General features: G+C 38.3%; 1 protein-coding gene across 8 annotated transcripts in view; it reads right to left on the reverse strand.

Moving 5' to 3' along the window:
* ZMYM4 (zinc finger MYM-type containing 4) overlaps window positions 1-12,894 on the reverse strand; it is a 129,897-nt gene extending 117,003 nt beyond the window's left edge. For 2 of the 8 annotated variants that reach the window (XM_025856487.2, XM_025856488.2), the window contains exon 1: window positions 12,515-12,893. In XM_025856487.2, coding sequence (XP_025712272.1) covers window positions 12,515-12,553 — 39 coding nt within the window. In that variant the 5' untranslated portion in view covers window positions 12,554-12,893. Of the gene's footprint in view, window positions 1-12,327; window positions 12,419-12,505 lie in introns of those variants that run through there. The other 6 variants (XM_073902921.1, XM_025856489.2, XM_073902923.1 and 3 more) reach the window with 5 other exon arrangements.
* Between the last annotated feature and the right edge of the window lie 1,883 nt (window positions 12,895-14,777).

A 14,777-nucleotide genomic window follows, 5' to 3' on the forward strand; every position in this document is an offset into this window, starting at 1 on the left:
AACCTCAATGTTATGATATTTAAAGATGGGACCTTTGGGAGGTAACTCGGGTTAGATGAGGTCATGCGGGTAGGATTCTCATGATGGGATTAGTGCCCTTCTAAAAAGAGACACCAGGGAGCTCCCTCAATCTGTCCTGAGAACACACAAAGAAGAGATTATACAGGCACAAAGCAAAAATGGCAGCTGCCAACAAGCCAAATGAAATCTACCTTGCCAGTACCTTGATCTTAGACTTCCCAACCTCCAAAAATATAAGAAATAATTTCTATGGTTTAAGTCACCCAATCTACATTATTTTGTTATAGCACCCAAAGTGATTAATACAAAGGCCAACTGATTTTTGACAAGCATACCAAGATCATTCAATGGGAAAAGAACAGACTTAAACATATACTGCTGGAAAAACTGGATATCCAGATACAAAAGAACAAAACTGTACACGTACATTATACCATCAACAAAAATTAACTTTAAATGGATTGAAGACCTAAATTAAAGAACTATTTTACAAAACTCTTAGATTTCTTCATATGGGAAAATCTACATAACCTTGTATTTGGCAATGGTTTCTTAAATTGAAAACAAGAGTACAAGCTACAAAAGGAAAATAGACAAATTAGACTTCGTAATATCCAGAATATATAAAGAACTCCTATAACTCATTAACAAAAAGACAACCCAATTAAAAAAGGGCAAAGGATTTAAATACATATTTCTCCAAGGAAGATGTACAAATGGCCAATAAGCACAAGAACAGATACTCAACATCATTAGTCATTAAAAAAATACAAATCAAAACCACAATGAGATACTGCTTCACACCCACTAGGACAGCTATTATTGAAAGAAAAGAAGAAAAAAAAAAAGAACAAGCATTGGAGAGGGTATGAAGAAAGCAGAACCCTTGTGCATTGCTAGTGCACCTCTGTGGAAAAGTTTGGGGATTCCTCAAAAAGATAAACGTAAAAATCCCATTTATTCCAGCAAATCCACTTCTAGGTATACATCCAAAAGAAGTGAAAACAGACTCAAACAGATACTTGTACAGCACTGTTATAGCAACATTTTTCATAATAGCCAAAAGATAGAAACCACCTGTCAACAAATGAAAGGATAAATACTATGTACATACAATAAACTATTATTCAGCCATAGAAAAGAATGAAGTTCTGATATATTACGCTAAGTGAAATAAATGAGACACCAAAGGTCAAATATTGTATGATTCCATTTATATGAAATATCTAGAATAGACAAATTTATTGAGATATAAAGTGAAGTTTAACAGAGGCTGGAGAGAAGAGCAATGGGAAGTTATTCCTTAATGTGGACAGACCTTCTGTTTGGGGCTAAAAAGACAGTGGTAGGAGTGACTGGGTTGCTCAGATGGTTGAGCGTCCAACTCTTGGTTTCAGCTCAGGTCTTGATCTCAGGGTAGTGAGATCGAGCCCTGAGTCAGGCTCGAGCTCAGCGCAGAGTCAGCTTGAGATTCCCTCCCTCCGCCCCTCCCTCACCCTCTCTCTCTAAAATAAATAAAATCTTTGAAGAAAAAGACAGTGGTAATACTGGCACAACACTATTAAAACATCTTTAATGCCACTGAATTATACACTTTTAGTAATTAAAATGGTAAATTCTGGGGCACCTGGGTGGCTCAGTTGTTAAGCGTCTGCCTTCAGCCCAGGTCATGATCTCAGGGTCCTGGGATCGAGCCCCGCATCGGGCTCCCTGCTCGGCAGGAACCCTGCTTCTCCCATTCCCCCTGCTTGTGTTCCCTCTCTCGCTGTCTCTCTGTCAAATACATAAATAAAATCTAAGAAAAAAAAAAGGTAAATTCTATGTCATGTATGTTTTAACATATTAAAAACTTTTAAGGTAACTTTTAATTTTTTTAAAAACATTCAGATGCTAACCTTAAAGACCTTGTTGTAGGCTGAACTGTGGCCCCCAAAGATATGTCCTCCCAGATACTCAGAATGTGATCTTTTTGGAATGAACTTTGCAGATGTAATTAGTCTAAGGATCTTGAAATGAGATGACCCTGGATTAGGGTAGGCCCTAAATCCAATGAACGCTGTCCTTAGAAAGACAAAAACACAGAGAAGGCCATGTGAAAGCAGAGGTAAAACTTGGAGTTAATGCTGCCACAAATCAAGGAACACCTAAGACCATCAGAAGCTGAAAGAGACAAAGAAGGTTCTTTCCCAGAGCCTTCAGAGAGAGGATAGCCCTGCTGACCCCCTGATTTTGGAGTTCTAGCCTCCAGAACTGCTAGAGAATAAATTTCTGTTGTTTTAAGCCACTAAGTTTGTGGTGACTTCTTACAGCAAACCTAGGAAACTAATACATGTTTGATAATTGGAAATGGTATGTTGTAATAAATACTTAAAAACGTGTAAGTAGATTTGGAATTGGATAATGACTAGATGCTGGAAGAATTTTAAGAAACACAACAGTGGCAATTTGTCAACTATCAAAAAAAAGGGAGGGTGCCTGGGTGCTCAGTTGGTTAAGCATCCGACTTTTTTTTTTAATATTTTTTTTAATTTTTTTTTTTTTATTTGACAGAGACACAGAGAGAGGGGGAACACAAGCAGGGGGAGTGGGAGAGGAAAAAGCAGGCTTCCCGCCGAGCAGGGAGCCCGATGCGGGGCTCAATCCCAGGACCCTGTGATCATGACCTGAGCTGAAGGCAGACACTTAACGAGTGAGCCACCCAGGCACCCCAAACATCCAACTCTTGATCTCAGCTCAAGTCTTAATCTCAGGGTCATGAGTTCAAGCCCTGGGTTGGGCTCCACAATGGGCATGGAGCCTACTTAAAAAAAAAAAAAAAAAAGAAAGAAAGAAAGAAAGCAGCATGATAGAAAAAATTTAGATTGCCTTCAAGAGATGGTTGGGACAAATATAGGTATTAAAGGCAATTCTGGTAGTTTCACAAGGAAGTGAGAAACAAAGAAGAGAAAGTTTATAACATCTTAACGAATACATATACACATGAACAAAATGTTGAGAAAATCTGAATGTTAAAGGTGTTTGTGGTGTGATATCAGAAGGAAATGAGTATCTCAGAAGGAAATGAAGAACAGGTTATTGTGAACTAGAAGGTGATCATCGTTATAAAGTAGCAAAGACTTGACTGAATTGTGTTCTATACTGGGTAGGAAAGCAGAACTTGGAAGCAATGAACTTAGATATTTACTAAGACTTTTAAGCAGTGTTGAAAGTACAACCTGGTTTCTTCTTGCTAAGAATACAAAGTGAGAGGAAAGAGATAAATTGAGGAAATATTAAGCAAAAAGGAAACAACTCTTGATGATTTGGGAAGTTCTCAGCCCATCCAGATGGCATAGGATGCTAAAATTATGAAATTCACTCTTAGAAAAATGTGCTTTAGGGAAAGGGCCAAGGGTACAGCTGGACAACTATTTGCTGAAGATACTAGATGTATGAATCATGGGTCCAATCAGTCACCTCAATTTAAGTCAGGAATAAAGATGGGGTTATCCAGAATCTGTGAAGAACCAGAGAGGAGACTCAAGGTTTGTAAACATATTACACCAACAAAAACACTGCCAGCCTATACTTAAAGAACACAGACTAGATAAAAATGAAAAAAAATCTGTCTGACTCCTGGAATTCTATTGGCAGGAAAGAGCTAATAAAGCTACTCATGCGTGAACATGTGCTACCCTTCAAGAAAAAGAAAGGTACAAAGAAGTAGAAGCCAGAGAAGTAGGCTCAAAGCAGGGGTCTACAGTGTTTCAATAAACCCAGAGGGCAGAGGATCAAGTCACAGAGAATTATTCTCAGGTCTTGAAACCTAAGGAAATTGGTCCTGCTGGGTTTTGAACTTGACTGGGACCAGTGATCCCTTTATTCCTCCCATTTCCTTCCTTTTGGAATGGGAATGTCTATCCTATGCCTGTCCCAGGATTGTTATGTTGGAAGCAGAAAATTTGTTTTCTGGTTTCAGAGGGCCACAGATAAAGAATTTTACCTCAGATGAGTCATAGCCAGAATCACATTCGTATCTTGTGTAGATGATTTAGATGCTAAGAATTGGGTGTTTTTGAGCTGATGATATGAGATTTAAGGCTTAAGAATTCATGCTATAATGGATTGAGACTTTGGGGGATGTTGGGATAGAGATGAATGTATTTTGCATATGGGATGGATGTCAAGTTTGAGGGACAAGAGGGTGGACTATAGTGGCTTGAATTGTAGCCCCTAAAAGACACATGCACCCAGAAGCTCAGAAGGTGAACAGGTCTTCACAGATGTAATTAAGGTAAAGATCTTGAAATGAGATCATCCAGGATTAGGCTGGACCATAAATCCTTAAAAGAGACAAAAAAGAGGGGCGCCTGGGTGGCTAGGTTGGTTGGGCGACTGCCTTCGGCTCAGGTCATGATCCCAGAGTCCTGGGATCGAGTCCCACATCGGGCTCCCAGCTCATCGGAAAGCCTGCTTCTCCCTGACCCTCCCCTCTCCCCTGTCATGCTGTTTCTCTCTCTAATAAATAAAATCTTTAAAAAAAAAAAAAGAAAGAAAACACAGAAGGCCATGTGAAGAGGGAGGCAGAGTGGAGGTTATGCTGCCACAAATTAAGAAATATAAATCAACCCACCAGAAGCTTCCAAAATCCTTCCAAAGGCTGGAAGAAGCAAAAATTCTTCTTTAGAGCCTTCAGAGAGAATGTGGCCCTACTGACACCTTGATATCAGACATCCAGCATCCGGAACTGAGAGAGAATAAATTTCTACCATATTAAGCCACCAAATTGGTAGTAATTTGTTATGGCAGCCTTAGGATACTAATACAGATAGCCATTAATAAAAAAATATGACAAATTTAAAGATCAAAAAGAATACTGACCACAATACATTTATATATATATATATCAAATATATTAAAATCTATGTGTTCATAACGATACCACCTCCCAAGCCTCACCTTTAGGATTTGCTACGGCATCAATTCATTCTTCTGAAAGTTGATAAAGGAGAAAAAAAATAAGCATTTACTCTCTGCTTTTCCTGTACAAATATTACAGGGTAATCCAGTGAATAAAAGAAGAAATAATTTTAAAAAAAATCACTCCTCTAATGAAATCATAGATCTAGGAAACAATCATCGAAGGCTGATATATTCATTAGGTGAGATGTTAAGAAACTATTATGTTTAGATTCCACTGGCAGAACATAAATTGATCAATTTTAGTATCACTAAAAGTGTGCCTCCTGGAATAATGCAACAAGAATTCACCATCTACTAGCATCATCTAATAGGATGACTATATATCCTTTTGTCCAGGACAGTCCCAGTTTATGGCTATTACCCCACTGTAATTATTAAACAGCACACTCTTTTATTCTTAAAACTGATTGGAAATATGTTATGTATCACTCTATTCATGAATTTTTCTTTTTCATGAATTTTTCTTTCTTAAAGAAACTGAACCGAAATCTCATAAAGCTCTACCAAATCAAGTTCTCAATCTTGGCTACAGACTAAATCACTTGGGAAATTTTTAAAAATATTGATGCCTAGAATCCACCCATGAATTCTGATTTCATTATCTGAAATGTAACCTGAGAGTCAGGATATTTAAAAGCTCTCCAGGTTAAAAAAAAAAAAAAAAAAATCATAAAAGCTCTCCAGGTAATTCTCAAGTTTCAGCCAACGTTGAGAACCACTGCTCTATATGTAACTACTAATTTGTGGGAAATATGAAGGGTAATTGAACATGTTAAAATACCACAAGAATTCAAGCAGCCAAATCCAGAATGTGGGAAATTCTCCTGAACAAATGACCTAGTTTTTTTCAACAAAGAAATAGCATGGGAAAAAGTGCAGGGTGTAGGGAGGGCAATAGGTGAAGTTAAGAGAAATTTAAGAGGTAAATCTTATTTGGATAGTGATTTAAACAAACCAACTGTTAAAAAAAAAATTTTAGAGAATCAAAGAAATCTGAACACAGACTGGATTAAAGAACTAACTTTTCTAGGTATGGTATTAGAGTTATTTAGTTTTAATTCTTACTTATTAGAAATACATGCATAAGTACATATAGATTAAATGATGTTATGCCTGAGATTTCTTTAAAATTATTTCGACCAGGGTGCCTGGATGGCACAGTCGGTTAAGCGTCTGCCTTCAGCTCAGGTCATGATCCCAGGGTCCTGGGATTGAGTCCCACATCGGGCTCCCTGTTCAGCAAGAAGCCTGCTTCTCCCACTGCCTGCCGCTCTCCCTTCTTGTGCTCGCTCTCTCTGTCAAATAAATAAATAAAATCTTAAAAAATAGTAATAATGAATAAAATTATTTCGACCAAAAAAAAAAGTTGGATGAGACAGGAAGAGCAAAATGTTGAGAACTGTTTAGCTGTTAAATATGGGTAACAGGAATTCACTGTACCAACCTATATTTTATATTCTATATTAATATCAAATTATGAAACAGAAAATAAAGGGTTTTTTAACTTTTGCTTGTAAATGTGCAATATGTGTTTGTGTGTGTATATATATATCACATTTAGATTTATAAGACAACATGTCAGAAGATGTAAAGAAAGATGAACACATGATCCTTAACCTCAAAGAGTAGTGGGTAGTCCATGTTGGATAGAAAAGGTTTGCTCAGGTATTATCTTTGATGAAAAGCAGGAAGGTAGCTAACTCAAGCTTCCAGGAGGCCAGAAAGATAAGAATGAAATTAAAGTAATATTATGCATATTCCTTAAGCGTAAATGGGTATGGGTGTTATTATCCCAATACGGCTAAATACTAGAGACTGTACCATAACCTGACTTTGAAAAGCACATGCTCTATTAGAGGTTGAGCCATTCAAAAATGCGTTCTTGGCTCTTTGAGGAAGACGTGGCTGCAGCTACAGCAGAGCTTCCGGGCGCCCCACTCCTGCTCCTGACTCACCACTGTTTGCTCTCTCCAAAGAACAAGTCCATCAGGATGCTGCACCACAGACAGGGCTTTTAAAGACACTGGGGAAGACACCCGTGGAACCAGAGGTGGCGATTCACCGAATTAGAATTACTCTAACCAGCACGATGTAAAATCTTTGGAGAAGGTATGTGCAACTTGATCAGAGGTACAAAGGAGAAGAATCTCAAAGTGGAAGGACCAGTTTGGATGCCTACCACGACTTTGAGAATCACTACAAGAAAAACTCCTCGTAGTGAAGGTTCTAAGATTTGGGATCGTTTTCAGATGAGGATCCACAAGTGACTCACTGACTTGCACAGTTCTTCTGAGATTGTTAAAGCAGATTACTTCCATCAGTACTGAGCCAGGAGTTGAGGTTGAAGTCACCACTGCACATGATTACATCAACCTTTTTAATAAACTGATTATCAGTTGTTAAAAAAAAAGAAAATGCATTTTTTTATAAGTCAAACGGTCAAATATTAGCAATTTTACATGGTTCAACCTAATACTACGCTATAATGCTTTCTCTTTGCTTTGCTAAAATAATTACATAGTTAATGCACAGTAAAATAATCAGAATATTTAAAGGAAATGTCAGTCTTTAAAGAGTGATCAGTCTCCTAATACAGAATTCAAAAATGTTCACTAAATATCCACAAAACTGCAATTTTACATTTATTTCCTTAAATGGTCTTTAGTAAATTAGAAAATCATTCCATTTTCAAAGGAAGCACAAACTTTATCTTTAGAATAAATCATAGCTTTAAAATATTTAGTGTATACTTTCTTAAAAATAAACCTGTGAGTTGTGAAGATGTTTTAAGGTTATCTCAAACTAGAATGTATTCCAATGCATCCTGAGAATTTACACATCAATTTAAATATAATTCAATTAATTTTAACGACTAAAAACTCCAGATAATTCAGGACCTAGACTATTATTACACATATTACGTATATGTATTTTGTTACATGTATTACATATAACTAATAGACATATTAACTCTTATATGTTATAATAATGAATCCTAACCTACACTATTTATCAAATAGTGTAATTTTTCAAGTACTATTTGTCAGGTTTAGCCTTTATAGTATGACCTTAAGCAAAAAAACAAAAACAAAAAACAAAACTCTGTACCTGTTTCCTCATTTATAGAATGAGACAGTAATGGTGACTACTGTTTATGGAATTAATGAGGATTGGAGGCTATATTACACATAAAATAATTAAAATAATGACTGGAACTTAAATGTTTATAAATATCAAGTATTATCTTTATTTACAGAAACCTCTGCTAGTTATAAGATGGGCACTGTGAAAATAATTCAGAATCATCAACATTAGAATGGCCTCTTCAAATGCTCTCTATACAGAGCCAATGCATTCTTCAAGCAGATGCTTTACACTGTGTACACGTGAGCTGCAAATACTTTTAATATGTACTGTTGTGCTTTTTAAGTAACCCATTTAGTGAAAAGACAAAAGATTAAAATTTCATCAAGGAATTAAGAGGGATCAACCTTTTGTTATTATTTTATTATAAAATATTAAAATAACAGAAATCCAAAACAAAACTTCTCCATAATCCCACCACATGATAAAATCAATGTTCTCATTTGTTCATGTTATTTTCTATTCCCCGTCTACATGCATGTTCATTGTTTACATATTTACAATAATATGGATAACATTTTATAGTCTATATTTTCACTTAATATTATACCGTATTTTTCCATTTTGCAAAAATTTTCCCCTACTCTCTCTTTCCTTCCTTATCCCCACCCCGTGAAGGTAATCAACAGTAACATGTAGCCTGACATGTAGCCTCCACAACTTTCTCCAAGCTCATACATATACAAGTATAGACACATATGTGGGGAAGGAAAAATTATCAGTTTTCACAAAAATGGAAGCATCCTACTTATCTTTCTTTTAAGCATACCAAACACATATGCCTCAAATTTAATATACAAAGTTTGAGAGTGGATACAACTTAGTAGACCATGTAATAACATACACATTTACAAAAGTCATCATTCTGTATGTAAACTTTGAAAAGATATAGGGATTTCACAAAAAAATATGGCCACCAGATTTAGTTAGATCTCGTGCTTCATAAGTTTAATAGCCATGCATAAAATAATTCCACAGATCTCATGCTTGGTAAGTTTATTATAATAGCCATGAACAAATAAGTCCACTATTTACAGCAAGCCTAACTAATGAATTTTAAAACTTATATTAGAAAATAAAAATTTTACAATCTTAAAAAATTTATAAATAATATCTCAAAAATATCCTAACTTTAAAGTAAGAAAGACTATGTGTATATGAACTTCCTATGAACTTGGTTCTTAGCACAGATGATTGATGGATATGGTGCTGACCCACCCACATACTTAGCTTCCCCAAGTTCAGAAACTGAAAGACTGGCATTCCAATATAGTCAGAATACAATCAAATCAAACTTATCTAATGAATACCTATTGTTCTAAATACCCACAAGCATAAAAGTAAGACAGCCAGCAGGCCTACACAGAATGTAAGGTGGTTAACCCAAGAGTCTTAAAATACTCTCCCATCTAACCATAATCCAGAACAATCAGAAGATCCCTAAATCTGAATCCACAGGAGACAATTTTGGAGTATAAAGGATGCTACGGAAGATTTTTACTGAAGCTCCGAAAACTATAAAGCAAATACCTCAGTACCCAAGCCCTACAGCCTCTACTATAACAGGTGAACCTTCTTACCAAAAATCAATATAAGTCTTTTTGAGTTCCTATTACATGGAAGTCATAGGTGCTGGAGATGCAAAATGGAATAAAATGGACCCCACCCTAAAAGATTTCACAATTTAGCAGGAGAGCCAGAATGTATTATTCTACATGATCATAAATACCACAGCATAATACCTAGCATACAGTTCAACAACTAGCATAGGTGTTCAGAAACTCTGTGACTTTTATAAAGGTCAAAGCAGTTAAGCATCATAAATACAATACCATGTTATCATCAATGCAATTTCAGATTAAATAACCTAAACTTATTACCTAGGCCTATGCAATTTTTTTAGCTGCCTCAAAGCAGTGAAATTATTAAAAGATATTGTACTTTTGTACATAGTCCCCACTCATCTGTTTAGAGTATACATATGGAATCCACATGAGTTTAGCACACATCAAAAAAATGAGGGGGGGGAAAAAAGCACATGTACCATGTGTACAGTTCAGGATAACCCTACTGAACATTCTAACCAAATATCAAAAGCAAAATGGAGGCACACCTGTCTGGTAGAGCAGGCGACTCTTGACCAAGGGTTGTGAGTTCAAGTCCCACATTGGGTATAGACATTACTTTAAAAAAAAAATAAATGAAATAAAATAAATAACTTTAAAAAATGGATTATGGAGCCTAAAAGATAATGAATGTAACCTTCCTCCACAATGAAACTGGTAAAATAATGGGTAAAACCTGTAGTGCTATATATATATATATATTACATGACATTAAAAAATAATAGTTTAGATTACTATCAGTGTGGCATCTTTAAAGTGTATAAGAGAAAGAAGTATTTAAAAGCTAGTTGAATTTGTTACCAACATGTTTAGATGTTTTCTAGAACATTCCATTTTATAAGATGAATGATAATAGCATTAGCAGCAACTGGATTCAGAGATCTCCTTGAATGAACATTACACATCTAAAATAATTTACCCTATATATTTTAATTGGTGGACCACATGCCATGTACCTTTACTCAAATATGAGGATAAAGTTTAAACTGACTCACAGCTTGAAGAGAAATTTAAAATTTCAAAACATGTGCATTCCATACCCAATATTTATACTAAATGAACTATTTAATATACTATCATACAGCTTAACTTGTTCTAGCTATGACTAATTATTGCACAAGGAAGATCTAAACGTCTATAAACCTAAGACTATCAACATTAAATTTTAATTGCTCCAAATAGTAAAATGAAATGCATTAAAATGCATTAAAATAACTGATAAATGGATAAAGGGCTAGATACATGAATAAATAAGTGATAAAACCAATAAAATGTTAATAGTAGAATCTAGGTAGTGAGTATATGACCGCTCCCTGTAAATTTTTTCAATTTTGCTGTGTAGCTGAAAATATTTCCCAATAAATTGTTGGAAAAAACTATTTGACATTTCTTTGGTTATTTATAACTTAAGTTTTGTTTGGTTTTAGGTAGGCATGCTAGATATGGAGCCCAAGGTGGGGCTTGAACTCAAGACCCTGGGATCAAGACCTGAGCTGAGATCAAGAGTCCTACGCTGAACCAACTGAACCACCCAGGCGCCCCTATAATTTAAGCTTTTAAGGAGAGAAACAGACTGGCTTCCGACACAAGCATTGTAGTTGGGACAAACCTGAATTCAAATCCCAGCTCAACCTCTTAAAGAGCTATCTGATCTTAAATATAATGACTTAACATCTCTACGCCTACATTTCTTCATCTGCAAAATGGGTTTTATATACCTAATGCAAAGTTAAATTCCTCCTATAAATCAGTGCCAGGCACATAATAAGCACTCAAAATGTCAGCTGTAATTCATTATGAGATTACTAATTCTATGCTAAATCAAAAAGGCACTGTCAGTAAAAATTAAGTAATAATTTTTTACGTGGTTGGCTTAACGTTAATTTGATTATTTCGTGCCCATTCCCAAAAGGAAGATTCCTGATAGGAAACTTACTGCTCAACATGCTAAGGTGGGGGGGGGGGGGGGGGAGTCTAAAAAAATCTGAAAAATATTGCTCAATCGATAGTACAGTATTGTTCTCCGTCTGAAAAAAAATCATTCAGAATTAAAAGTTTGAAGACAAACTTTAAAAGGCACTCAATTCACCTCTGCAGGCTGGTTGGGTACATCCTTGTTATGACAAACTTGTCATACTCTTCCACGTTCTTAATTGTTGGTAAAGAGGCTAGACTAGAGCATGACATTCAGAGTTGCCAAAATCTCTAAATCAGGACATGACAACGACCCCACTTCTTCACAGGTAAGAGCACCACCTCCACCTTGGTCTTGATAACGGTTACGGGGGGAGGGGAAAGGAGGTAGGAAAATGAATTCGCGATGGTGTTACTGAACAACCCTCCAGGTTATTCCTCTTGAGACCCGTCCACGACTTATTCCCGCCACTACCACTACCACCCCCACCTGACCTCTCCCCAGTTAAACTTCGAGACTGTGATTTACTAAAGATGCACTTAAGAATGTGACACCTTCCCTCCCCTGGCCCACATAACCCACCCCCAGGGCTGGGGGGGGGGGGGAAGCAAACAACCCCCGCCCCTCCCCCTCCTAACCAACAGCAAATCTTTGTCCCACCTGCCGAAGGACCACTCTCCAGCGCGCTCCTGACCCAAGGTTGCCTCAGTCCTGCCCGCAACCTCTTCCCAACCGGGCCTCGACGACCCCTCCACGAGCCTGCGCTTGGCCCATTCCCGGCCCCGGGACACGACTCCCGCCCCGCCCCCCGCCGCCCGCCGCCCGAGTTCTGCCTCACCTCACCTACCCTCTTTCGGGGGCCGGACTCCACCTCTCTCTCCGCCATGTTGGGCCCCGCTCGGAACCGCTGCGGCTCCCGGCGCGGTGGCGGCGGAACCTCTCGGGCCCCCGGCCCCCGCCCACACTGCAGGCACGGCCGCTTCGCGGCAGCTTCTCCGAACCCGGCCGGGCCTGGCGCTGAGAGTGGGGAGGGGGCGGATGCCGCGCGCCGGGTCGGAGATCCAGAGATCCCACGGGTGCGCGCGTGGGCGGTAGGGCCTGCCCGGGAAAGGGGGGCCGGGACTCGGGGGGTTAATGGCCTCCAAGGGGCCCCGTGAGTAGGATTATTTTCTCTCAGAGAAATTCCTCCGCCTGCGGTTTCTTAAAGGGATCACCAAACCAGCCCCTTGCGCGCGCCCCTGATGCGCAGGCGCACCTTAAGCCCCTCCTTCCTTTCCCACCAAGCCCCCGGTCCTGAGCGTGCGCGGTGAGTGGCCAAGGGTAGGCCAAATCCTGCAAGTCTCTTTGCTGCCAGCAGCTGCTCCCACCACTCAACTATGGCCGCTGCCTTAAAGGGGCCATGACGCAGTGATGAAGGAGGAATTAAAGAAATTAATGAAATGACTATCTGGAGAATTGGGTGAAATATCAGTGAGGGGTCCAGATCATCGTCTTACACCTGGCTATGGAGATACCATTGTAAAGGGAAAATGATGGTGACCTGAAGTTCTCAGTGGACCTCTGAACATGAAGAATCCCATCCAATGAGGGACCAAGCCAGTCATCTCAAGGAGACCCAGCTTTACTTCCTTTAGATAGCCTGATCTGAAGAAAGGGCATAGAATATTAAGGGTCAACTCTGACAGCCTAACCTCAAAATCAGATCCTGTAGTGTTTTTGAAGACCAAACCAACAACTGGAGATAACTTCCTCATTAGTAATTTGTCCTTAGAATATCTAAACCGAGAAGAATCTCAGGAAGCGTCTACTCCAATACTCCCAATGGTAAAATTGCTGCCTGGTCCAGAAAAGTAATTTGCCTCAAGGCGCCTAAATGCTAGTGTGAATTTAGAATCAAGATTTGAACAACAGCCTTCCAGGCTTTTCAATGTACCAACCTGTCTTCAAAGCAAAAGATAAATCAGTTTTCATCTAGGGGATCAGAAATGGAAGTTCCATGATACTGCAAGAATATTGTAATTCTTCTCTGAAGACGTGTGATGATTTGCAGATATTGTGTGTCCTCATTCACCTCCATTCAAGGAGCTTTGAGATTCTGACTTAAAGGATGACCATCTTATTTCCAAGCAGAAAACTGGGAAGTAAATTTGGGTCTATCTTGCCCTAAAATGGAAGCTGAAGAAGACTGAAGAGAATGGGGGCTTGATTTATTCCTCTTCATACCTTCCAGTTCCTTAGCCTCAGGTGGAGAAAAATTGCTCTAACAGAGTTCATAATAATAGCTTAAAGACAATCAAGTAAGAAATACAAAGAAGCTGCCTCTTGAAGGTCATTCCCCCACAGCAAGAAACATTCAAGTGCAAGTGAGCAACTCCTAAAATCACAGGATAATGAGAGATAATTTATGACTTTTGTGTGTCACTTGGTAGCTTTTTGAAACTGAAAAGTTTCCTAATCCATCACATTTTGCTGGAAACTATCTGTGAAATTGCTGGAAGTATCCATGCTGGTCCTTGTTTAGGCCTCTTCATCTTTAATTTCACTTCTTGGTAGAAAAGAGAAAAAGACAAAAGAATGTGTATTTCAGCTGGAATTTTTAAAACTTGTCAGACCCTTTAGTTCCATGTTTAGGACAAACAGGAAATAAACAGAGAAACCAAGAAAAGAGTTTTAGAGAATGTGGGTACATGAAAGGTCTAGTGGTTTCCACCTGTTTTACTGGCAGTGGCATATTCCCATCTAATAAAATCTGACAGCTTAAAATAGAGTTGCTAAATTTGTAGTGGAGATGGGAACCCATAAACTGCTCACCCATCCCTCCCCTTGTCCTCTCTCTTCTTCCATGCCTCTTCCCACCATTAGAGAAATGTAGCATATCTCAAAACTGAGTTGAAAGCCATTGATTTAGTCCAACTCCACATTGTAAAGATAGAGCCACTGAGGCTCAGAAACTTGTGTGCATTCACAAAAAGGATTAATAACAGCACCAGGACTGGAACAAGCATCTTGACCCCAAGCCTAGCACTGTCTTCTATAGCAGACTATTTCTAGAAGTATTAGGAATATGTTGGGTCTTGAACAATAGGCAAGATTTGTGCATTTCAGGTAAT

This window comes from Callorhinus ursinus, unplaced genomic scaffold (genome assembly GCF_003265705.2).
Source record: "Callorhinus ursinus isolate GAN/ISIS: 27379988/994484 unplaced genomic scaffold, GSC_fseal_2.0 scaffold18, whole genome shotgun sequence".
Lineage (NCBI taxonomy): Eukaryota > Metazoa > Chordata > Mammalia > Carnivora > Otariidae > Callorhinus > Callorhinus ursinus.